Source organism: Suncus etruscus, chromosome 4, assembly GCF_024139225.1.
Source record: "Suncus etruscus isolate mSunEtr1 chromosome 4, mSunEtr1.pri.cur, whole genome shotgun sequence".
In the NCBI taxonomy this organism is placed as follows: Eukaryota; Metazoa; Chordata; class Mammalia; order Eulipotyphla; family Soricidae; genus Suncus; species Suncus etruscus.
Genome location: NC_064851.1, coordinates 151,278,622 through 151,296,885, shown reverse-complemented (window position 1 = coordinate 151,296,885; position 18,264 = coordinate 151,278,622). Strand labels below are relative to the sequence as shown.

Sequence of the window (18,264 nt, the reverse complement as noted above, 5' to 3'; positions counted from 1 at the left end):
AGAACAAATTATACTGTTATAGATTATTAAAGAAAATGGCTGTATATAATACAATTTCTCCTCCTTCCCAACCCACTAAACAATTCTGCAGCAAAAACAAGTCCAGGAAGTAAGGAGATAAAAATAATCACATAAAACGCCTAAGTTTTTGTTAACAGCTTTAGCTTTAGCAAATAATTGTAGGATTTAGAGCGCTTTTCTCCATGCATGAAGCAGAGCATACTCCTTAAGCAACTGTGTCAAAGAACCGGTCTTAGATAAACATGGGTGACAGATACTTTGATGTAGGATAAAAATGACCCACTAGGAAAGCCTGAGGTATTCCTTCAGTAGCCATGTTTCAGAAACTGAGCTATGCTGATCAACATGGCTCACTTGCCTACATTCTATTTATTTTGAGATTTAAGGGACTCTGTTTTTCTTTAAAGCAAAAATGAACAGGAAGTTATCCACTGTTAATAAGCGTATTTTAGAGTTCAAAGATTTTGAATAGCTCCCATGGGTCAGTCATACTCTCAATCATTCTCACTGACTGTCATTTCAGACAGGAAATCTTAGATTCTAGTATCAGTTTGATTTTGTCTGACAAATGCTGAAAAGAAATAAGTTCTGTCATGAGGAATGAGCTGGTCACTTATACTCTACAATGATGGCATAAAAAATCTAGCTGCCCTGGAGGTGATGGGGTTGTTTGATTTGGAACTCTCCAGACAACAGAAAACGCTGGTGAATTCTGTAAAGTGTATAACATGGTTTGGGTTAGGGAAAAAAAGAGGCATGTCATACAATCACCATCAGAAAGAGCAGAATCACCTTCTTACTGAAGATGACAGACCAAATGCTAAATAAAAAGTAGGAGCTGTTTAGCATAACATTGCTTGGTTATCTCCAGAATTTCTGATTCTACTGAGTTTTCTAATTTTAACAATGGACTTGAATATAAGAAGTCTCCAGCTCATTTCTAGAAGTACATTTTTTAAAAAATATGAAAGTAGAGGGATCAGAAAGCAATGCATTCTTTCCAACTCTACATCACATGAAGCTTGATCAATTTTCTTGCCACTTTCACTTTAGAAGGTGTCTAGACACTTCTTTGCTACTTCCTTTTTCTTGCTCAGAGGTAAGATCCTTTACTGGCCTTTTTAAAAACTAACATTCATTTTCTTCCAAACTTTTTTTTCTAGTCATTCTTACCACCTTAAAAACAAAACCAAGTCTTTAATTGACTTTCAAAATTAAGTCCAATCAAATAAGAACTAGTTCCTTTCTAAGGTAACCACATTAAAAATAGTTGACTATGGCATTAAGTATTTTACCCTTTATCACATATTTCTTCTTTTAGACCTCGTTTGATGGTGATTTTATTTCAGTTCTGACCAGTTCTCCCATGTAACCCTTTCTCCCTTGATTAGTTCCATGGCACTGAAGGCTAAGAAAAATAGGGAGCAGGTAGGTTCTGGAGGGAACTGACCTATGAGACAGGCTGATAGTTTTACTTTTAGACAAGTAAGAAATAAAAAAATGTTCATGACTGTTCCCTTTGCAAATCTCTCTTCAGGTTCGAACTTGAAATTTCCCAGCTTTGGTCATGTATTTTATGCCCTTAAAAGGTTTGTACTTTTCTCCATACATATCTAGGCGATTCACTTTCAGTCCTGGAAGAAATTAAGGAAGAGTAAGAAGGCATAAATATTATTCAAAAGCAGCAGGTGGCACAACTTTTTACATTCATTCTAATTAAAAGAGATATATGGCTAGAGACGGCTGTAAACAAATGAACCCAAAAAATCATTCCACTTATTTTTTTACTTATTATGAACCCTCTCTCTTAATGCATGCCCCAATAAAATAAGTTGCTCCATCAAAAAGCTATCCAATTAGGAGATCTGTTCCTTATCATATCAATGTCAGTGAGTGAGGGATGTAGAAAGCCTGTCTAGAATACAGGTGGGGGACGGGGAGGGAAGAGATGGGGGCATTGGTGATGAGAAGGTTTCATGAGTGAAGGGACGGGTGTTCTTGTCATGACTGAAACCAAACTACAATTATGTTTGTAATCACGGTGTTTAAATAAAGAAATTATTTAATTAAAAAAAAAGATCTGTTTTTGAAGAATCTATGGAAATCTATGGGATATAGTAAAAACCTGTTGTTGAAGTGGGAAGAACAGAAAGTGGGTCTGAAGTGCAAGTCAGAAGGTAAGGGTAATAATAAAATAAGACCACTGATTTTTTTCCTCATGTGACTGAACTGAATACATCAATTAGTAAGTTAATACATAAATTAATAAATATATCAAATTAATAAATTGATGGCAAATTAAAAATAAATGTTTTTATGTATTCTCATTGTATTAAGCAAAAATTTAAAATTTCATATTGTCAAAGATTATTGGTTTTCTTTGTTTTATTTTATAGGTCAACTCACAACTTGGGGAACATATGTAGTGCTGGCAATTAAACTGGGGCCAGCCACATATAAGGCCAGAGCCTGAACCCCCGTAATATCTTTCTGACTCTCAAAGACTACTATGTGTTTTTCATTATTATCTATGTAAAAGAAATATTCTCCAGGACAGATCACATATTAAGGTGTAACTCAAACATATATAAACTTACAAATATATAAATTGTATAAAGTACCTTCTCAAATCATGATGCCATGAAAGTGGAAATTAATCATAGGAAAAAAATTCCAATACATGGAAGCTGAACAAAACACTGCTAAATAGCAACTGAATCAAGAGGAAATCAAGAAGAAATGAAAGATCCTTGAAATTAATGACAATGATGGTAGATACAAGTTATCAGAATCTATGGTATATAGTAGAAACTCAACTATGATCAACTTATTAACTATATCTCAGTGATGTGATTAAAAAATAAAATTAGAAAAATCAATCAGGAATAAAAACGTAAAGAAATTAGGGTGGGAAGGAAAAAGATGAGAAAGGGAAGTAATGAGGCAACAGAGGTTAGGGCTTTGGTTATATTGGGGAGCTGTGAGAGTGGTATATCTATACATTCAGAGCACAGACTCAACAACACTGAAAGCATGAGACCTAAGTAGAAACTACTGAGCTTTGTAATGTGCCTATCAAGGCAGCAGGAATGAAGTCTTTGAGGGGATTGAGGTTGGGGTAGGATGGAATATGGTGACACTAATGTAGGAGTTGACACTGGTGGTGGTACTGGTGTTGAAATTGTAAATTCCTAAAGCTCAACTACCAAAAACTTTATCAAAAACCTTATTAAAAGTTTCAATGACTATTATGTGTAAGATAAAGTAGTTGATAATTTAAAATAAATTTCATATTAAAGAGGACCAATAAAATTTATAATAAAAACTGAAAATAAAGTCTTTTGAAATTTGGGAAAATGGGAGAAAGTTTGGGAACTTCAAGATAATGAATCAAAGATGATTCAACAACTACACGTGGACACTTTATTTTTCAATATTTTTTCTCCTATGTCTCTTACACACTTTTCTCACATAATTAAGGTAACTACAAACTAAGGATTATAAACTTCCCCCAAAAATGTGCAAGAAAAGATGTCATATAAGATTACAAGTAAATGAGACAGAAATTGGTAAAAAAAAAAAGGAAATTCTGAAAGGCTTTCTATTATCTAAGTAGAAAACATGCAAGGCTTCTCTATAACCTCTCCAGACTAAGCAGAAGCAGTTCTTAACATAATTATAATGATGTGATTTCTGTTCTAATCAAAGCCACATAAGCTATGGATCACTTACCAGAAATTGCCAGCTGTTGGATCTTAAACTGTAGATTAATTGTAGGGTTTTCATCTGGTTTAGAAGCTCCAGCCTGGAGACTCATGGTACCTTTCAAACTTGGTAGTTTTTGGGGATTTATTTTTCCTACATCCCAAGTCAGCATCTTCAATGGGGGGGGGGGGAAAGTTACAACAGAATCTTTCATTCAAGGTAGTTGAGATCTAAGCTTAGGCAACTGTTCTAAGCTGTCTTTAGGGTGTTTTCAATTTGTTACCACCAATTATTTAAAGAGAAAAGTGTTACTTTGATTAACATCCCCCCCTTTTTTTTGGTTTTTGGGCCACATCCGGTGATGCTCAGGGGTTATTCCTGACTCTGCGCTCAGAAATCGCTCCTGGCTTGGGGGACTACATGGGACGCCAGGGACCGAATCACAGTCTATTCTATGCTAGTGGGGGCAAGGAAGATGCTTTACTGCTTGCACCACTGCTCCGGTCCCAACATCCCTTTTAAACGAGGTATAGAGAGTTCTTGCAAGAGTTCTTTAACACCAGCAATTTAAAATATCTTGTTTATTCTCCTACCTTAGTAACTGGGTCAAATATATGTGTTCCTTGAGATGGAGTAAGGCTCATATTCAGAACGCCTTTGGGCATCTGGCTGGTGACAATCACTCCCTCTATAGTCTTTCCCATAGTCTGCTTAGGTCCAACAGTTATTTCAAAGCGTCCAAGTGAGCTACTATCTCGGAAACTGATGCTATGCTTGACATACACTGGAATCGCCACCAAACTAGAAAACAAAAAGACACCAAAAGTCAACTTCAAAAATGTACAAAACAAAGGGGGGCGGCAATATATCCTCCATTTGTATCCTTGCTTAACTACTTATCTTTAAAAAATAAGCACAAAAAAATCTTTCTTTTTGTAAACCTGGACATCATTTAGTAGTAATCATTTTCTAATGATTCTCAATCATTTTTTCCCGCCCCGATTCTCAATCATTTTAACACAACCTATAAGTCTACTAAGTTTACTATGAGGAAGTATTTTGAATAAAACTTAGGTGCATGGGGCCAGAGAGATAGCATGGAGGTAAGGCGTTTGCCTTGCATGCAGAAGGACTGTGGTTCGAATCCTGGCATCTCCTATGGTCCCCCGAGCCTACCAGGGGCAATTTCTGAGCATAGAGCCAAGAGTAACCCCTGAGCACTGCTGGGTGTGACCCAAAAACTAAACCAAATAAACAAAAAAAACCCTAAAAAATAAAAATAAAAAAAAAAACTTAGGTGCTAATTTAATTTTTCATTTTGTTATGCCCCCCAACTGATATTTAGGGCTCCAAGGGGCAGTTTATGGCAATTATCATCCAGGTTGTGTGATCCTCATGGTTCAACCTGATGGTGCCAGGGACTGAACTTGGGACCCAGTGCATGCCAACTAAGTGTTCCTGCCCTGTTTACTATCTCCTAGATCCAACTCATGATATATTTATGTTTTACTTTGTGAAATATGACCAATAATTATTTATACTTGAAAAATAATATTCAGGGGCCGGGTAGGTGGCGCTGGAGGTAAGGTGTCTGCCTTGCAAGCGCTAGCCAAAGAAGGACCGCGGTTCGATCCCCCGGCGTCCCATATGGTCCCCCCAAGCCAGGGGCGATTTCTGAGCACATAGCCAGGAGTAACCCCTGAGCATCAAACGGGTGTGGCCCAAAAACCAAAAAAAAAAAAAAAAAAAGAAAAATAATATTCATAATTCATTAACCATTTGTATTTTCTCAAGATCATTTTACAACTTCTCTGATCATAACTTCTGATTCTTAAAAAACACTGAGGTAAGGTAGCTTGTAATGATTTGACAAAAGAGGAATAGAAAAGTCACAGTGGCAGAATGCTGATTGCTCTACCTGCAGAGTCTCCACCCGGCTGTGCTTCTTCTGAGGAAACTGAGGACCTGAAGGGAGCCCTGTCCTACTCTTCTCTGTCTTTCCTGAACTCTGGAAGCTCTCCTCAGAGCCCTGGGAAGCGAACTCCAAAAAAACTACTTTCAGAAGCTAGCCAGCGAGCCAGTGAGTGAGTAAGAAATGGCTGGATGTGGGGGTTTCCAGGCAGAGTGCTGATTGCTCTACCTGCAGAGTCTCCACCCGGCTGTGCTTCTTCTGAGGAAACAGAGGACCTGAAGGGAGCCCTGTCCTGTCTTTTCTGAATTCTTGAAGCTCTCCTCAGAGTCCTGGGAGCGAACCCCAAAAATACAGCATTCTGAAGCTGCCCAGCGAGCGAGTGAAAACTACGCCTGTCCAGTGGGGCCCGACTGTGAAAAACTGTGAGTGCTGCCTGTGTGTGTCTCTCTACTATCCTGTTGCGTGAACCTCTTGAGAGTGGGCTGAAAAGAGGCTCCAGAAGGCATTAGCTCCACTTCGCTACGCAGCCGTGCGCTCTTTCTTAAAAAAGAACATCATCACAAGAAAAAAAAAAAAACCACACTAAGAACTGTGTTGGATCACAGAAGCAAGAATTTCTCTCCAGACTGTCTTCTCTGCTGCGTGCTCGGGCCTAAGATTTGATCCTGTGTGAGGCTTCATCCACGGAGGACTCCCCTACCTTGGAGGCAAGTCGGCCCATCCGGAAAGGGCGGAGCCAGAGAAATGTGCTGCCTGCATCATATAACCAATGAATACCACCACAACACGTAGAAAAACCCACAATACGGGAAACAACGCAGGCCAGCATCAGACATAGAGAATGAAGATGACAATTTTGATGACCAGTTAATGACCAACCAACTAATCAACCTCTCAGATAAGGACTTTAGAGTAGCAATATGGAAGATACTCAAAGAACTCAAAGAAACCATGGATAGAGTGGAACAGAACACTAATAAGAATCAAGAAAATATGAAGACAGAAATCACAAAACTCCAAACTGAAATAACATGTCAACTAACAGGCCTGAAAAAATCAGGAAAAGAAGTGAATGACAAAATGGATAAGCTCTGGGACAGGGTATCAGAAGCTGAGAATAGACTTGGTGCTGTGGAAGATGAGATACATAACAATTCCATACAGCAGGAGAGATTGGAAAAAAAACTTAAAGCAAATGAACAGACAATGGAAAAATTAGTCAAAGAATGGGAACAGATGAAAATAGAAGTCTATGATAAGATTAACAGAAACAACTTAAGAATCATTGGAGTCCCAGAGACCCAGGAAGAAAATTTCCAGGAAGAATCAACGGTCAAGAACATCATTAAAGAGAAATTTCCAGAGCTAAAGAATATATGTGATCAAATCCTGCATGCTCGAAGAGTACCAACCAAAAGAGACCCAAGAAAAACCACCCCAAGACACATCCTAGTCACAATGACAAATCCCACAGATAGAGACAGAATTCTGAAAACAGCAAAATCAAAAGGGGAAATTACATTCAAGCAAGCATCCTTGAGATTTACAGCAGACCTGTCACCAGAAACACTCAATGCCAGAAAGCAGTGGTGGGATATTGTGACAAGACTGAATGAAATGAATGCTTCACCTAGAATACTGTACCCAGCAAAACTCACTTTCCGGTTTGATGGAAGAATACATGGTTTCACAGATAAAAAACAGCTCAGAAACTTTATAGACTCAAAACCAGTCTTAAGAGAAAAACTGAAAGACCTAATTTAAAACAAGACTAACCAAAAGACACACCAAATTTCGATATAAAGATGGCATTAAATCCCAGGACAATTCTTTCTCTCAACGTCAATGGACTAAATGCACCAGTTAAGAGAGACAGAGTGGCTAAAGGGATCAAAAAACTCAATCCAACCTTCTGCTGCCTACAAGAAACGCACCTGAATAGTCAGAACAAACATAGACTCAAAATAAAAGGCTGGAGAAAAATTATTCCAAGCAAACAACACCCATAAAAAAGCTGGAGTGGCCATATTAATATCAGATAATGCAAACTTTATACTCAGGAAGGTTGTAAGGGACAAAGATGGACATTTTATATTAATCAAGGGGTATGTAGAGCAGGAAGAAATAACTCTCCTAAACATATATGTACCAAATGAGGGGCCAGCAAAATATTTAAAACAGCTGTTGACAAATCTGAAAAACAATATCAATAACAACACAATAATTGTGGGGGACCTCAACACTGCTTTATCAACACTGGATAGGTCAACCAGACTGAAACCCAACAAGAATATACTAGACCTGAGGAGAGAAATGGAAGAAAGAGGCCTAGTGGATATATATAGGACACTCCATCCCCAGAAACCTGGATACACATTCTTCTCCAATGTACATGGGACATTCTCCAGGATAGACTACATGCTGACACATAAAACATACCTCCATAATATCAAGAGGATAGAAATTTTGCAGACTACCTTCGCTGACCACAAGGCTCTGAAATTATTTGTGAATTCCAAAGGGACTCAAAAGAAAAACTTTAACACCTGGAAGTTAAACAGCCTCATACTCAATAACCAGTGGGTCCGAGATGAAATCAAGGAGGAAATCAAAAGGTTCCTGGAAACAAATGACAATAAAGACACAAACTATCAGAACTTATGGGACACAGCAAAAGCAGTACTGAGAGGAAAATTTATAGCTTTGCAAGCACACATCAGGAAAGAAGAAGGAGCTTACCTGAGTAGCTTAATAACACAGCTAATAGAACTAAAAAGTACTCAACAAAAGGACCCAAAAATAGGAAGACAGAAGGAAATAACAAAGCTGAGAGCAGAAATCAACGAAGTGGAAACCCAAAAAACAATCCGAAAGATCAACGAAAGCAGAAGTTGGTTCTTCAAAAAAATAAACAAGATTGATAGACCACTGGCAAACCTAACAAAGAAAGAGAGAGAAACTTGATAACTCGTATTAGGAATGAAAAAGGAGAGATCACTACTGATATGACAGAGATTCAAAGGGTAATCAGAAACTACTTTGAAAAAAACTACGCCACTAAAAGTGAGAACCTGGAAGATATGGATAAATTCTTGGACTCTTATAATCTTCCACGGTTGAAGGAAGAGGATGTAGCATATCTAAACACCCCCATCACCATTGATGAAATTAAAACGGTAATCAAAGGTTAGCCAAAAAACAAAAGCCCAGGCCCAGATGGATTCACTAATGAATTCTTTCAAACTTTCCAAGAGGAACTACTACCAATCCTGGCAAGACTCTTTCATGAAATTGAACAAACGGAAACACTCCCAAATAGTTTTTATGAAGCCAACATCACCCTGATACCTAAACCAGACAGAGATGCTACCAAAAAAGAAAATTACAGACCAATATCGCTGATGAATGCAGATGCAAAGATCCTCAACAAAATCCTGGCAAATAGGATTCAATACCTCATTAAGAAGATCATCCACTACGATCAAGTAGGTTTCATCCCAGGAATGCAAGGATGGTTTAACATCCGTAAGTCTATCAACATAATACACAACATCAACAACAAGAAAAATAAAAATCACATGATCATATCAATAGATGCAGAGAAAGCATTTGATAAGGTCCAACACCCATTCTTGATCAAAACTCTCAGCAAGATGGGAATGGAAGGAACCTTTCTCAATATAGTTAAGGCCATCTACCACAAGCCAGTGGCAAATATTATCCTTAATGGAGAAAAACTAAAAGCCTTCCCTCTAAATTCTGGCACAAGACAAGGCTGTCCTCTCTCACCACTCCTATTCAACATAGCACTGGAAGTACTTGCTATAGCGATTAGGCAAGAAAAAGATATCAAGGGAATCCAGATAGGAAAGAAAGAAGTCAAGCTCTCACTGTTTGCAGATGACATGATGCTCTACTTAGAAAACCCTAAAGACTCTACCAAAAAGCTTCTAGAAACAATAGACTCATATAGCAAGGTGGCAGGCTACAAAATTAACACACAAAAATCAATGGCCTTTCTATACACCAATAGTAATAAGGAAGAAATGGACATTAAGAAAATAACCCCATTCACAATAGTGCCACATAAACTCAAATATCTTGGAATCAACTTGACTAAAAATGTGAAGGACCTATACAAAGAAAACTATAAAACTCTGCTCCAAGAAATAAGAGAGGACACGCGGAAATGGAAACACATACCCTGCTCATGGATTGGCAGGATTAACATCATCAAAATGGCAATACTCCCCAAGGCATTATACAGATTCAACGCTATCCCTCTAAAGATACCCATGACATTCTTCAAAGAAGTGGATCAGGCACTTTTGAAATTTGTTTGGAATAATAAACACCCTAGAATAGCTAAAGCAATCATTGGGAAAAAGAATATGGGAGGAATTACTTTCCCCAACTTTAAACTTTACTACAAAGCAATAGTTATCAAAACAGCATGGTATTGGAATAAGGACAGACCCTCAGATCAGTGGAATAGACTTGAATACTCAGAAAATGTTCCCCAGACATACAATCACCTAATTTTTGATAAAGGAGCAGGAAATCCTAAATGGAGCAAGGAAAGCCTCTTCAACAAGTGGTGTTGGCACAACTGGCTAGCCACTTGCAAAAAATTAAACTTAGACCCCCAGCTAACATCATGTACGAAGGTAAAATCCAAATGGATTAAAGACCTCGATATCAGACCCCAAACCATAAGATATATAGAACAACACATAGGCAAAACTCTCCAGGACATTGAGACTACAGGCATCTTCAAGGAGGAAACTGCACTCTCCAAGCAAGTGAAAGCAGAGATTAACAGATGGGAATATATTAAGTTGAGAAGCTTCTGCACCTCAAAGGAAATAGTGCCCAGGATACAAGAGCCAACCACTGAGTGGAAGAAACTATTCACCCAATACCCATCAGATAAGGGGCTAATCTCTAAAATATACAAGCCACTGACAGAACTTTACAAGAAAAAAACATCTAATCCCATCAAAAAATGGGGAGAAGAAATGAACAGACACTTTGACAAAGAAGAAATACGCATGGCCAAAAGACACATGAAGAAATGCTCCACATCACTAATCATCAGGGAGATGCAAATCAAAACAACAATGAGATACCACCTCACACCACAGAGAATGGCACACATCACAAAGAATGAGAACAAACAGTGCTGGCGGGGATGTGGAGAGAAAGGAACCCTTATCCACTGCTGGTGGGAATGCCGTCTAGTTCAACCTTTATGGAAAGCAATATGGAGATTCCTCCAAAAACTGGAAATCGAGCTCCCATACGATCCAGCTATACCACTCCTAGGAATATACCCTAAGAACACAAAAATACAATACAAAAATCCCTTCCTTACACCTATATTCATTGCAGCACTATTTACCATAGCAAGACTCTGGAAACAACCAAGATGCCCTTCAACAGACGAATGGCTAAAGAAACTGTGGTACATATACACAATGGAATATTATGCAGCTGTCAGGAGAGATGAAGTCATGAAATTTTCCTATACATGGATGTACACAGACTCTATTATGCTGAGTGAAATAAGTCAGAGAGAGAGAGAAAAACGCAGAATGGTCTCACTCATCTATGGGTTTTAAGAAAAATGAAAGACATTCTTGCAATAATAAATTTCAGACACAAAAGAGAAAAGAGCTGGAAGTTCCAGCTCACCTCAGGAAGCTCACCACAAAGAGTGATGAGTTTAGTTAGAGAAATAACTACATTTTGAACTGTCCTAATATTGAGAATGTATGAGGGAAATGCAGAGCCTGTTTAGAGTACAGGTGGGGGTCGGGTGGGGAGGAGGGAGATTTGGGACATGGGTGATGGGAATGTTGCACTGGTGATGGGTGGTGTTCCATTTATTACTGAAACCCAAACACAATCATGTATGTAATCAAGGTGTTTAGAAAAAAAAAAAGAAAAAAAAAAAAGAAAAGTCACAGTAATACTAAATTAGTAACAGAGTGGGACTTCTTTTCTTTTCTTTTTTTTTTTTAGAGCCACAACTGGCCAGGCTTAGAGGCTATTCCTGGGTTTGTGCTTAGGAGTGATTCATGGTGCTGCTTGGAAACTATTTGCAGTACTTGGGATCAAACTCAAGTAGAAAACATGCATGGCTAGTAGTGTCTTCTCTACAACCTCTCCAGACTAAGCAAAAGCAGTTCTTAACATCATTATAAACTTCTCTCTATTAATGGTGCCAAATATTTTATCTCCATTATAGCACTTTTCTCGCAAATAAATACACTTAAGCACTGTTATTATCCTGAAATTCAGTGAATACGGATGCCCTTAACTTGCACTGTAGGTGATGAAGTGGGGTTCAAGTCTACACAATATAGCCGTAGAGTATTTATTCGCAAACACTCATTTTCCTTCATTTCTCTTGAATAGTTTTATTCTATATTGCATAGAATGGTACTATTATGATATACTTTACTTGGAAAACCTCTTACTTAGTCACTATATTTATGATTTAAAATTGCATAATTAATGCGTTTTGAGGTCATGGGATCTAAAGACAGGTGTTACTAGATTTCAATTTGAGTGGAAAATAGTTCTTATCTAGACATATAATAGAAATAAGAATAGCAAATTTAAAACTCTTACTCTGTGCTGTGTTAATTCTCTTGCTTAATCTTCATAACAAGGTACTTTTACATTTTTAATTTACAGATAAGAAAGCAGACACAGAAAGGTTAAATGACTCATCTGGTAGTACCTACTTAGTAAGTATAGAGGCTAGAATTTGAACCTATGTTAACTTCCTAGTTCTTAATCACTACAGACTTCATTTATATATATATGTATGTATATATATATGTATGTATATATATGTATATACACACACACATACACACACACACACCAATTCTTAATTATAAGGGCTGCTTACTTCTGTGCACTGACATGATAAGAGAGCAGGCGAAAGTTTCCATCAGGAGGGATGAAGGAGAGGATACGCTCAGATTCCCAACGCTTGAAACGAACACAAGGATGAAAGCTGACATCATCCAACAATCTGGGGTTCTACAGAAAAGATTAAACAGCCAAATCTCAGAAAAGGAATTCTGTTGCCATTTTGGTAAAAACACACCGTACTTATAGAAAATTCACGGCTGATTTAAACTTTGTGGTTGTTCCTAAATATCTTCCATACTATTAACTATTTTTCCAGAGCATTTAATTTTTTTCTCTCTAAAACTAAATCTCTGATCAGAATTTTACCATAAAGGAAAGCGTGAGGTCTGGCATTCCAGTCAGTTTGACACAGGCATCAATCACCCCTTGGATCTCAGCAGTAATTGTAGAACCTGAAAGAGGCATAAAAAAAAAAAAAAAAAAAAAAAAGGATGAGGGAGAGATTACTATGTATTTTTCTGTCCTCTACAATCAACTTAATTCTTTGACTTTTTTTCTTTTCCAACTTCTTTCTCTTCCAAATAATGCATATTAAATATGGAACACTGATATCTTAATGTTGATAAAAAATGATGAGAATGTTATTAGCCTAAATAAGTTTTCTTATTTTTTTTTTTTTTTGGTTTTTGGTTTTTGGGCCACATCCAGCTGTGCTCAGGGGTTACTCCTGGCTGTCTGCTCAGAAATAGTTTCTGGCAGGCACGGGGGACCATATGGGACACCGGGATTCGAACCAACCACCTTAGGTCCTGAATCAGCTGATTGCCAGGCAAACGCCGCTGTGCTATCTCTCTGGGCCCTAAATGAGTTTTCAATCAAGTACAAGAATCATCATTATATTAACCAGTGGTTCAGAAAATTTCATATAAAAAACTTCTCTCAAAGGTCACTTCATGAACTCTGCTGTTAAACGGAACTGACACTTGTTTTAATTTTACTCTCTCTGTACTAGCTGTTATTGCTGACCTTTTCAACATGCTCCTTTCTCATAAATGCTTCTACTTTTCAATTTTCTATCTTTAATTTTTTACGAAATCCCTGTGATTTCCAAAGTTATTAATAGTTGAGTCATATATATATAATGCTCCAGCATCAATCCCATCACCAATAATATCAACTTCCCTCTGCCCCCACCAGGGCAACCTACAGGTATCAGTGGAAGTTTTTGTTTTTTCTTTACACAATCTTTAAGTGTCTATGCTTATTCACAGTTCTGAGTATCTCTTTCACTCAACTCTCACCAACTCAATTTTTTAAATTACAGCCAATTATTTCCTGTTTCTTCCAGTTCAGTTTCACTCATGCCAATTAGACAACTTCACTTGAATGTCATAAAGGCTCATCAAACTTTACATTCCCAAAAGTATATTCATCCTTAGTTTCTTGATTGGCTTCTGTGTTTCATCCTTAGCATGGTATCATATCTATATTTCTCAAGATAGAATCAGTTTCATCCTTTACTAATACTCCTTTAGTGCCACATATAATAATCAATCCATCTCGTTTCTAAGACTTTAATTTATTATGTTATCTCATTCCTATTCATTCACCACAGCATTAAGTAAAGTCGGTATATTGAAGCAACAGGCTCAGTCTTAAAAACATGCTTAAAACCATTCTTCACACTAAAGCCAGACTGAAATTTTTTTTTTGTTTGTTTTTGGGCCACACCCGGTAACACTCAGGGGTTACTCCTGGCTATGTGCTCAGAAGTTGCTCCTGGCTTGGGGGACCATATGGGATGCCGGGGGATCGAACTGTGGTCCGTCCAAGGCTAGTGCAGGCAAGGCAGGCACCTTACCTCTTGCGCCACCGCCCGGCCCCCCAGACTGAAAATTTTAAGCTACAAACTTAATTAAGTTACCACCAACTTAGAGCTTTTCCATTAGGGACTTTGAGTATGGCTTTGAGCACAGACCTTGCAAGCATATGGACACAATTTAAAACTCCCAGTGTCCACATGCACTGCATGTGATCGTGGTAACTCTGTTGTCTGTGATCCCTGGAACCACAAATGACTTACTTTCAACTATACAGCACCCAGGTGTAAGCATCAAAAAGAGGTGCAACCTTCAACAAACACAGAAACTAAAAAGTTGCGTAGGTGGTATAGCCAGGAAGCACATGTGTGAGAACCAAAATAACTTTGTCATTCCCTTGAAGAGGGTGAGCCCCAGAGCACATTTGTGCAAGAAATGTATCTAAAGGGAGTGTAATCTTTGGTGAATACCATGACTGTGTTGTACAAATACAACCCAATATGCAATCCTGGGCAGGCATCACAGATAAAAATGTACAATCCAGATATCTCATAGCTGTGCAAGCTCCAATCATCTCAGTAACACCATCATCAATAAGAAAAGAAAGTGGGAGGAGAGAGTTTTTAAAAATATTTTACTGAAACTAATTGTGACTTACAAAGTTCTTCATATTTGGTATTGACAATGTATCAAGGCCAATCCCACCAACAGTGTCAACCTTCCTCCACCAATGTTCCTTGAGTGCATCCCAGGTCATGACCCCTGCCCCCAGCAGCCAGCATAGCAGGCCCATTTTAAGTTTTGATTGTTATATGTTGGGACTCATGATTTCATTGTTATTGACTTTTGCTTGGATATTTAGTTATGTCCTTTTTTTTTTTAGTTCTGTCTTTTTTTAACACACCGATGCACCTGAGGAGAATTTTTTAAAGCAGGGGTCAGAGGAGCTTTAAATATTTGCCTTGCCTTGCATGAAGTGACACCAGCTCAATCCCTTGAACCATGTTCTTCCCAGTATCATCTGGTCAAGTTTTAGAGGCCGCTAAGCACCCAGTGGTGGCTTGGATAATCCTAGAGCTGCAAAACCAAGCAGCACCATATCCAAGGACCCAAGCACTAAATTGCCAGTCTTGTTTCCTAAGAATCAAAAGGAGAGATCCCTGGGGTTTTTCTGGGCACCGCTTGGGAGGTGCTCTCCCCAAACTCAACAAAGCAGAACAAAATTCCTCATTTATTCTAAACTACTACCTAGTATACAAGGCTCTTCATGATATGGTCTAGCTCATTGTGTGTAGTTTTCTTTCTTCTTTTTTTCATTAAAGAGTAACTTTATTTCTTTTTATTTCAATTACTTTATTTAAACACTATGGTTACAAGGCTGTTTATAATACAGTTTTTCTTCAGATACAAAGTTATTAATGACTAAATTTCAGTCATACAATGTACAATACCTTTCACCAGTGCTCATTTCCCACCACTATCCCTCCCCCACCCACCAAAAGAAGTATTTGTATTTACATTGCTCCCAAATCCATGCAAGTCTTGGGGCTGGAGAGATGGCATGGAGGTAGGGTGTTTGCCTTGCATGCAGAAGGACAGTGTTCGAATCCCAGCATCCCATATGGTCCCCTGAGCCTGCCAGGAATGATTTCTGAGCATAGAGCCAGGAGTAACCCCTGAGCACTGCTAGGTGTGACCCCCCCTAAAAAAACAAACCCCAAAATCAAAAACCAAATCCATGCAAGTCTCTATAACTATGCTCATTCTTCCAATGAAGAACTCTGCATGCACTTTGCTTAAAGTATCTCTCTTATGCCCCATCTTTTGGCCTTTTTCTCTTTCTTTACTCTATTTTAAAAACTTTTTTTTTTTTTTTTTTTGGCTTTTGGGCCACACCCAGCGGTGCTCAGGGGTTATTCCTGGCTGTCTGCTCAGAAATAGCTCCTGGCAGGCACAGGGGACCATATGGGACACCGGGGTTCGAACCAACCACCTTGGGTCCTGGATCGGCTGCTTGCAAGGCAAACACCGCTGTGCTATCTCTCCGGGCCCTAAAAAATTCTTAAATCATACACTAAGTCTTATTTATTCAGCTTGGACAACAGTTTCCAAAAACACTTTTCTAACTTTTTTGGCCATACCCAGTCAAGAGCACTTCTTGAATGAATGAGCTCACTAATATAAGGAGAAAGTTCTACAACCTTAAGTTTCTAGGACTCCTAGTCCTAACTCAGTTCTAATAAGACTTCCTAACTTAAATTGGAATAAACAGAAGATTTACTGAATTTTAGTGATGACTATTTTAGCTCTTCCAGGGATCAGAGAGAAAATACAGTAGGTAGGGCATTTACTTATATATAGCCTATCCAGGTTCAATCCCTGGCACCCCAGCTGGTCCTCAGAGCCCCACCAGAATGATCCCTGAGCACAAAACCAAGAGTAAGTTATGAGCATTGCTGGGTGTGGTCTAAAGAACAAAAAAAGCAAAATAAATAAATAAATACACAAAAGACTTTAGTTCTTCCATTAGAATTGGGAGCTACTTTTCAAAAGGAAATTTAGCCGTAGTACTCATGGATTTTTTTAATTACAGACAATATACCTATAAAATCAGTAAATATGAGACTGGTCTGCATCATTTTATATATGTTTTGAGTGGGGCGGGGTGGGGCAAGGTGGCCCACAGGACTCTCCCAGTGATTTTCCAAAAAGCAGGCCAACTTTCAGCGCCAGGGCTTGAGAGAATACAGTGTTGCTTGAGTCCCATGGTACCAGGGATTATTAAGGCCACCACAATAGAGGTGCTCAGAGGCTTCCTGGGATGTACCTAGTGTACATCATAATTTATTGTTGTCATTGCAAAACTGTATACATTCATGCTGTAAAACTTGATATTTTGACATGAATATTGTGAAGAGTACCACAATATTTCTAATATTAACTCCACCACATATATTTCTTTTTTGAGGAGAGTGCTGCTGAGACTCAAATTCACATGTGAAACACATGAACTTTACTGCTGAGTGACATCTCTGGCCTTGTTTATTTATTTATTTTGTTTTGAAGTCACAGTCAGAGGCCATACTCATGGCTTTCTTCTGGAGTTGCACTCAAGGATCCTGCCTAGTGGGCACAGGAAAACATATGGGGCACCAAGAATCAAGCATAGGTTGGCTGCATTCAACACAACCATCTTGCTACCCACTATACTATCCCTATAGCCTCCTTTATTTATTTTTGGTGATATAAATAATTACGATTTTCCATCTGAGAAAATTTCAAATATATAATACTGATATATAGTATTAATTCAACGAGACAAGATAAATTCTTTTAAAGATACCAAAAATATCAAATAACCAAGGTACCAATATTACAATATTGAGGGGCACAACTTCCTCAGAGGGAGGGAGGCCCAAGAAAAAGTGTACGGACCACAGGGAGAACTATCTGATCTGCCCAAAGAAAGAGACTCATAGCCCATCCACACAAATCAGAGGCCATACCAGGATAACAGCCGCAAGATAATCTAGCATACACATAAAGCTCCTCTGAGATCTCCCTGGCATTGGGGAAGATACTGACAATGAAATGAAAAAGAAGCATCTTGTGTCTACAAAAGGAACGATTGCAAAGTAGTTCAAAACCCCACCATGCCTTATGGGTTGTCCAAAAATTCAAAGCACTATTACTGATACTAAGACTTTTAGGGGTATATACTCAGCTGCCAAAAAGAAGAAAGACACAGGGGCAAGAGAGGATACCTGTACTTTCTCCAAAAGTCCTGGTGATAATAGCTGAAAAATTGGTGTACCTGAAGTTTGGTCAGATTGGTGTCCCAGAAAGGAATCATAGAGATCAGTGATGAGGCAGGGAAATTGGGGAAATGGTGATTCTGGGGTGATGGAGGCAACAGGC

At 38.4% G+C, this 18,264-nt stretch overlaps 1 protein-coding gene across 1 annotated transcript in view; it reads right to left on the bottom strand.

The window, feature by feature from the left end:
- Nucleotides 1–1,345: 1,345 nt before the first annotated feature.
- The window catches only part of AP3M2 (adaptor related protein complex 3 subunit mu 2), a 32,037-nt gene continuing 15,118 nt past the window's right edge, over nt 1,346–18,264 (bottom strand). The window contains exons 4-8 of the mRNA XM_049771868.1: nt 12,893–12,978; nt 12,561–12,694; nt 4,320–4,527; nt 3,754–3,898; nt 1,346–1,655 (exon numbers count right to left, since the gene is read on the bottom strand). Of these exons, the coding sequence (XP_049627825.1) occupies nt 1,555–1,655; nt 3,754–3,898; nt 4,320–4,527; nt 12,561–12,694; nt 12,893–12,978 (674 nt within the window). The 3' untranslated portion in view covers nt 1,346–1,554. The remainder of the gene's footprint in view (nt 1,656–3,753; nt 3,899–4,319; nt 4,528–12,560; nt 12,695–12,892; nt 12,979–18,264) is intronic.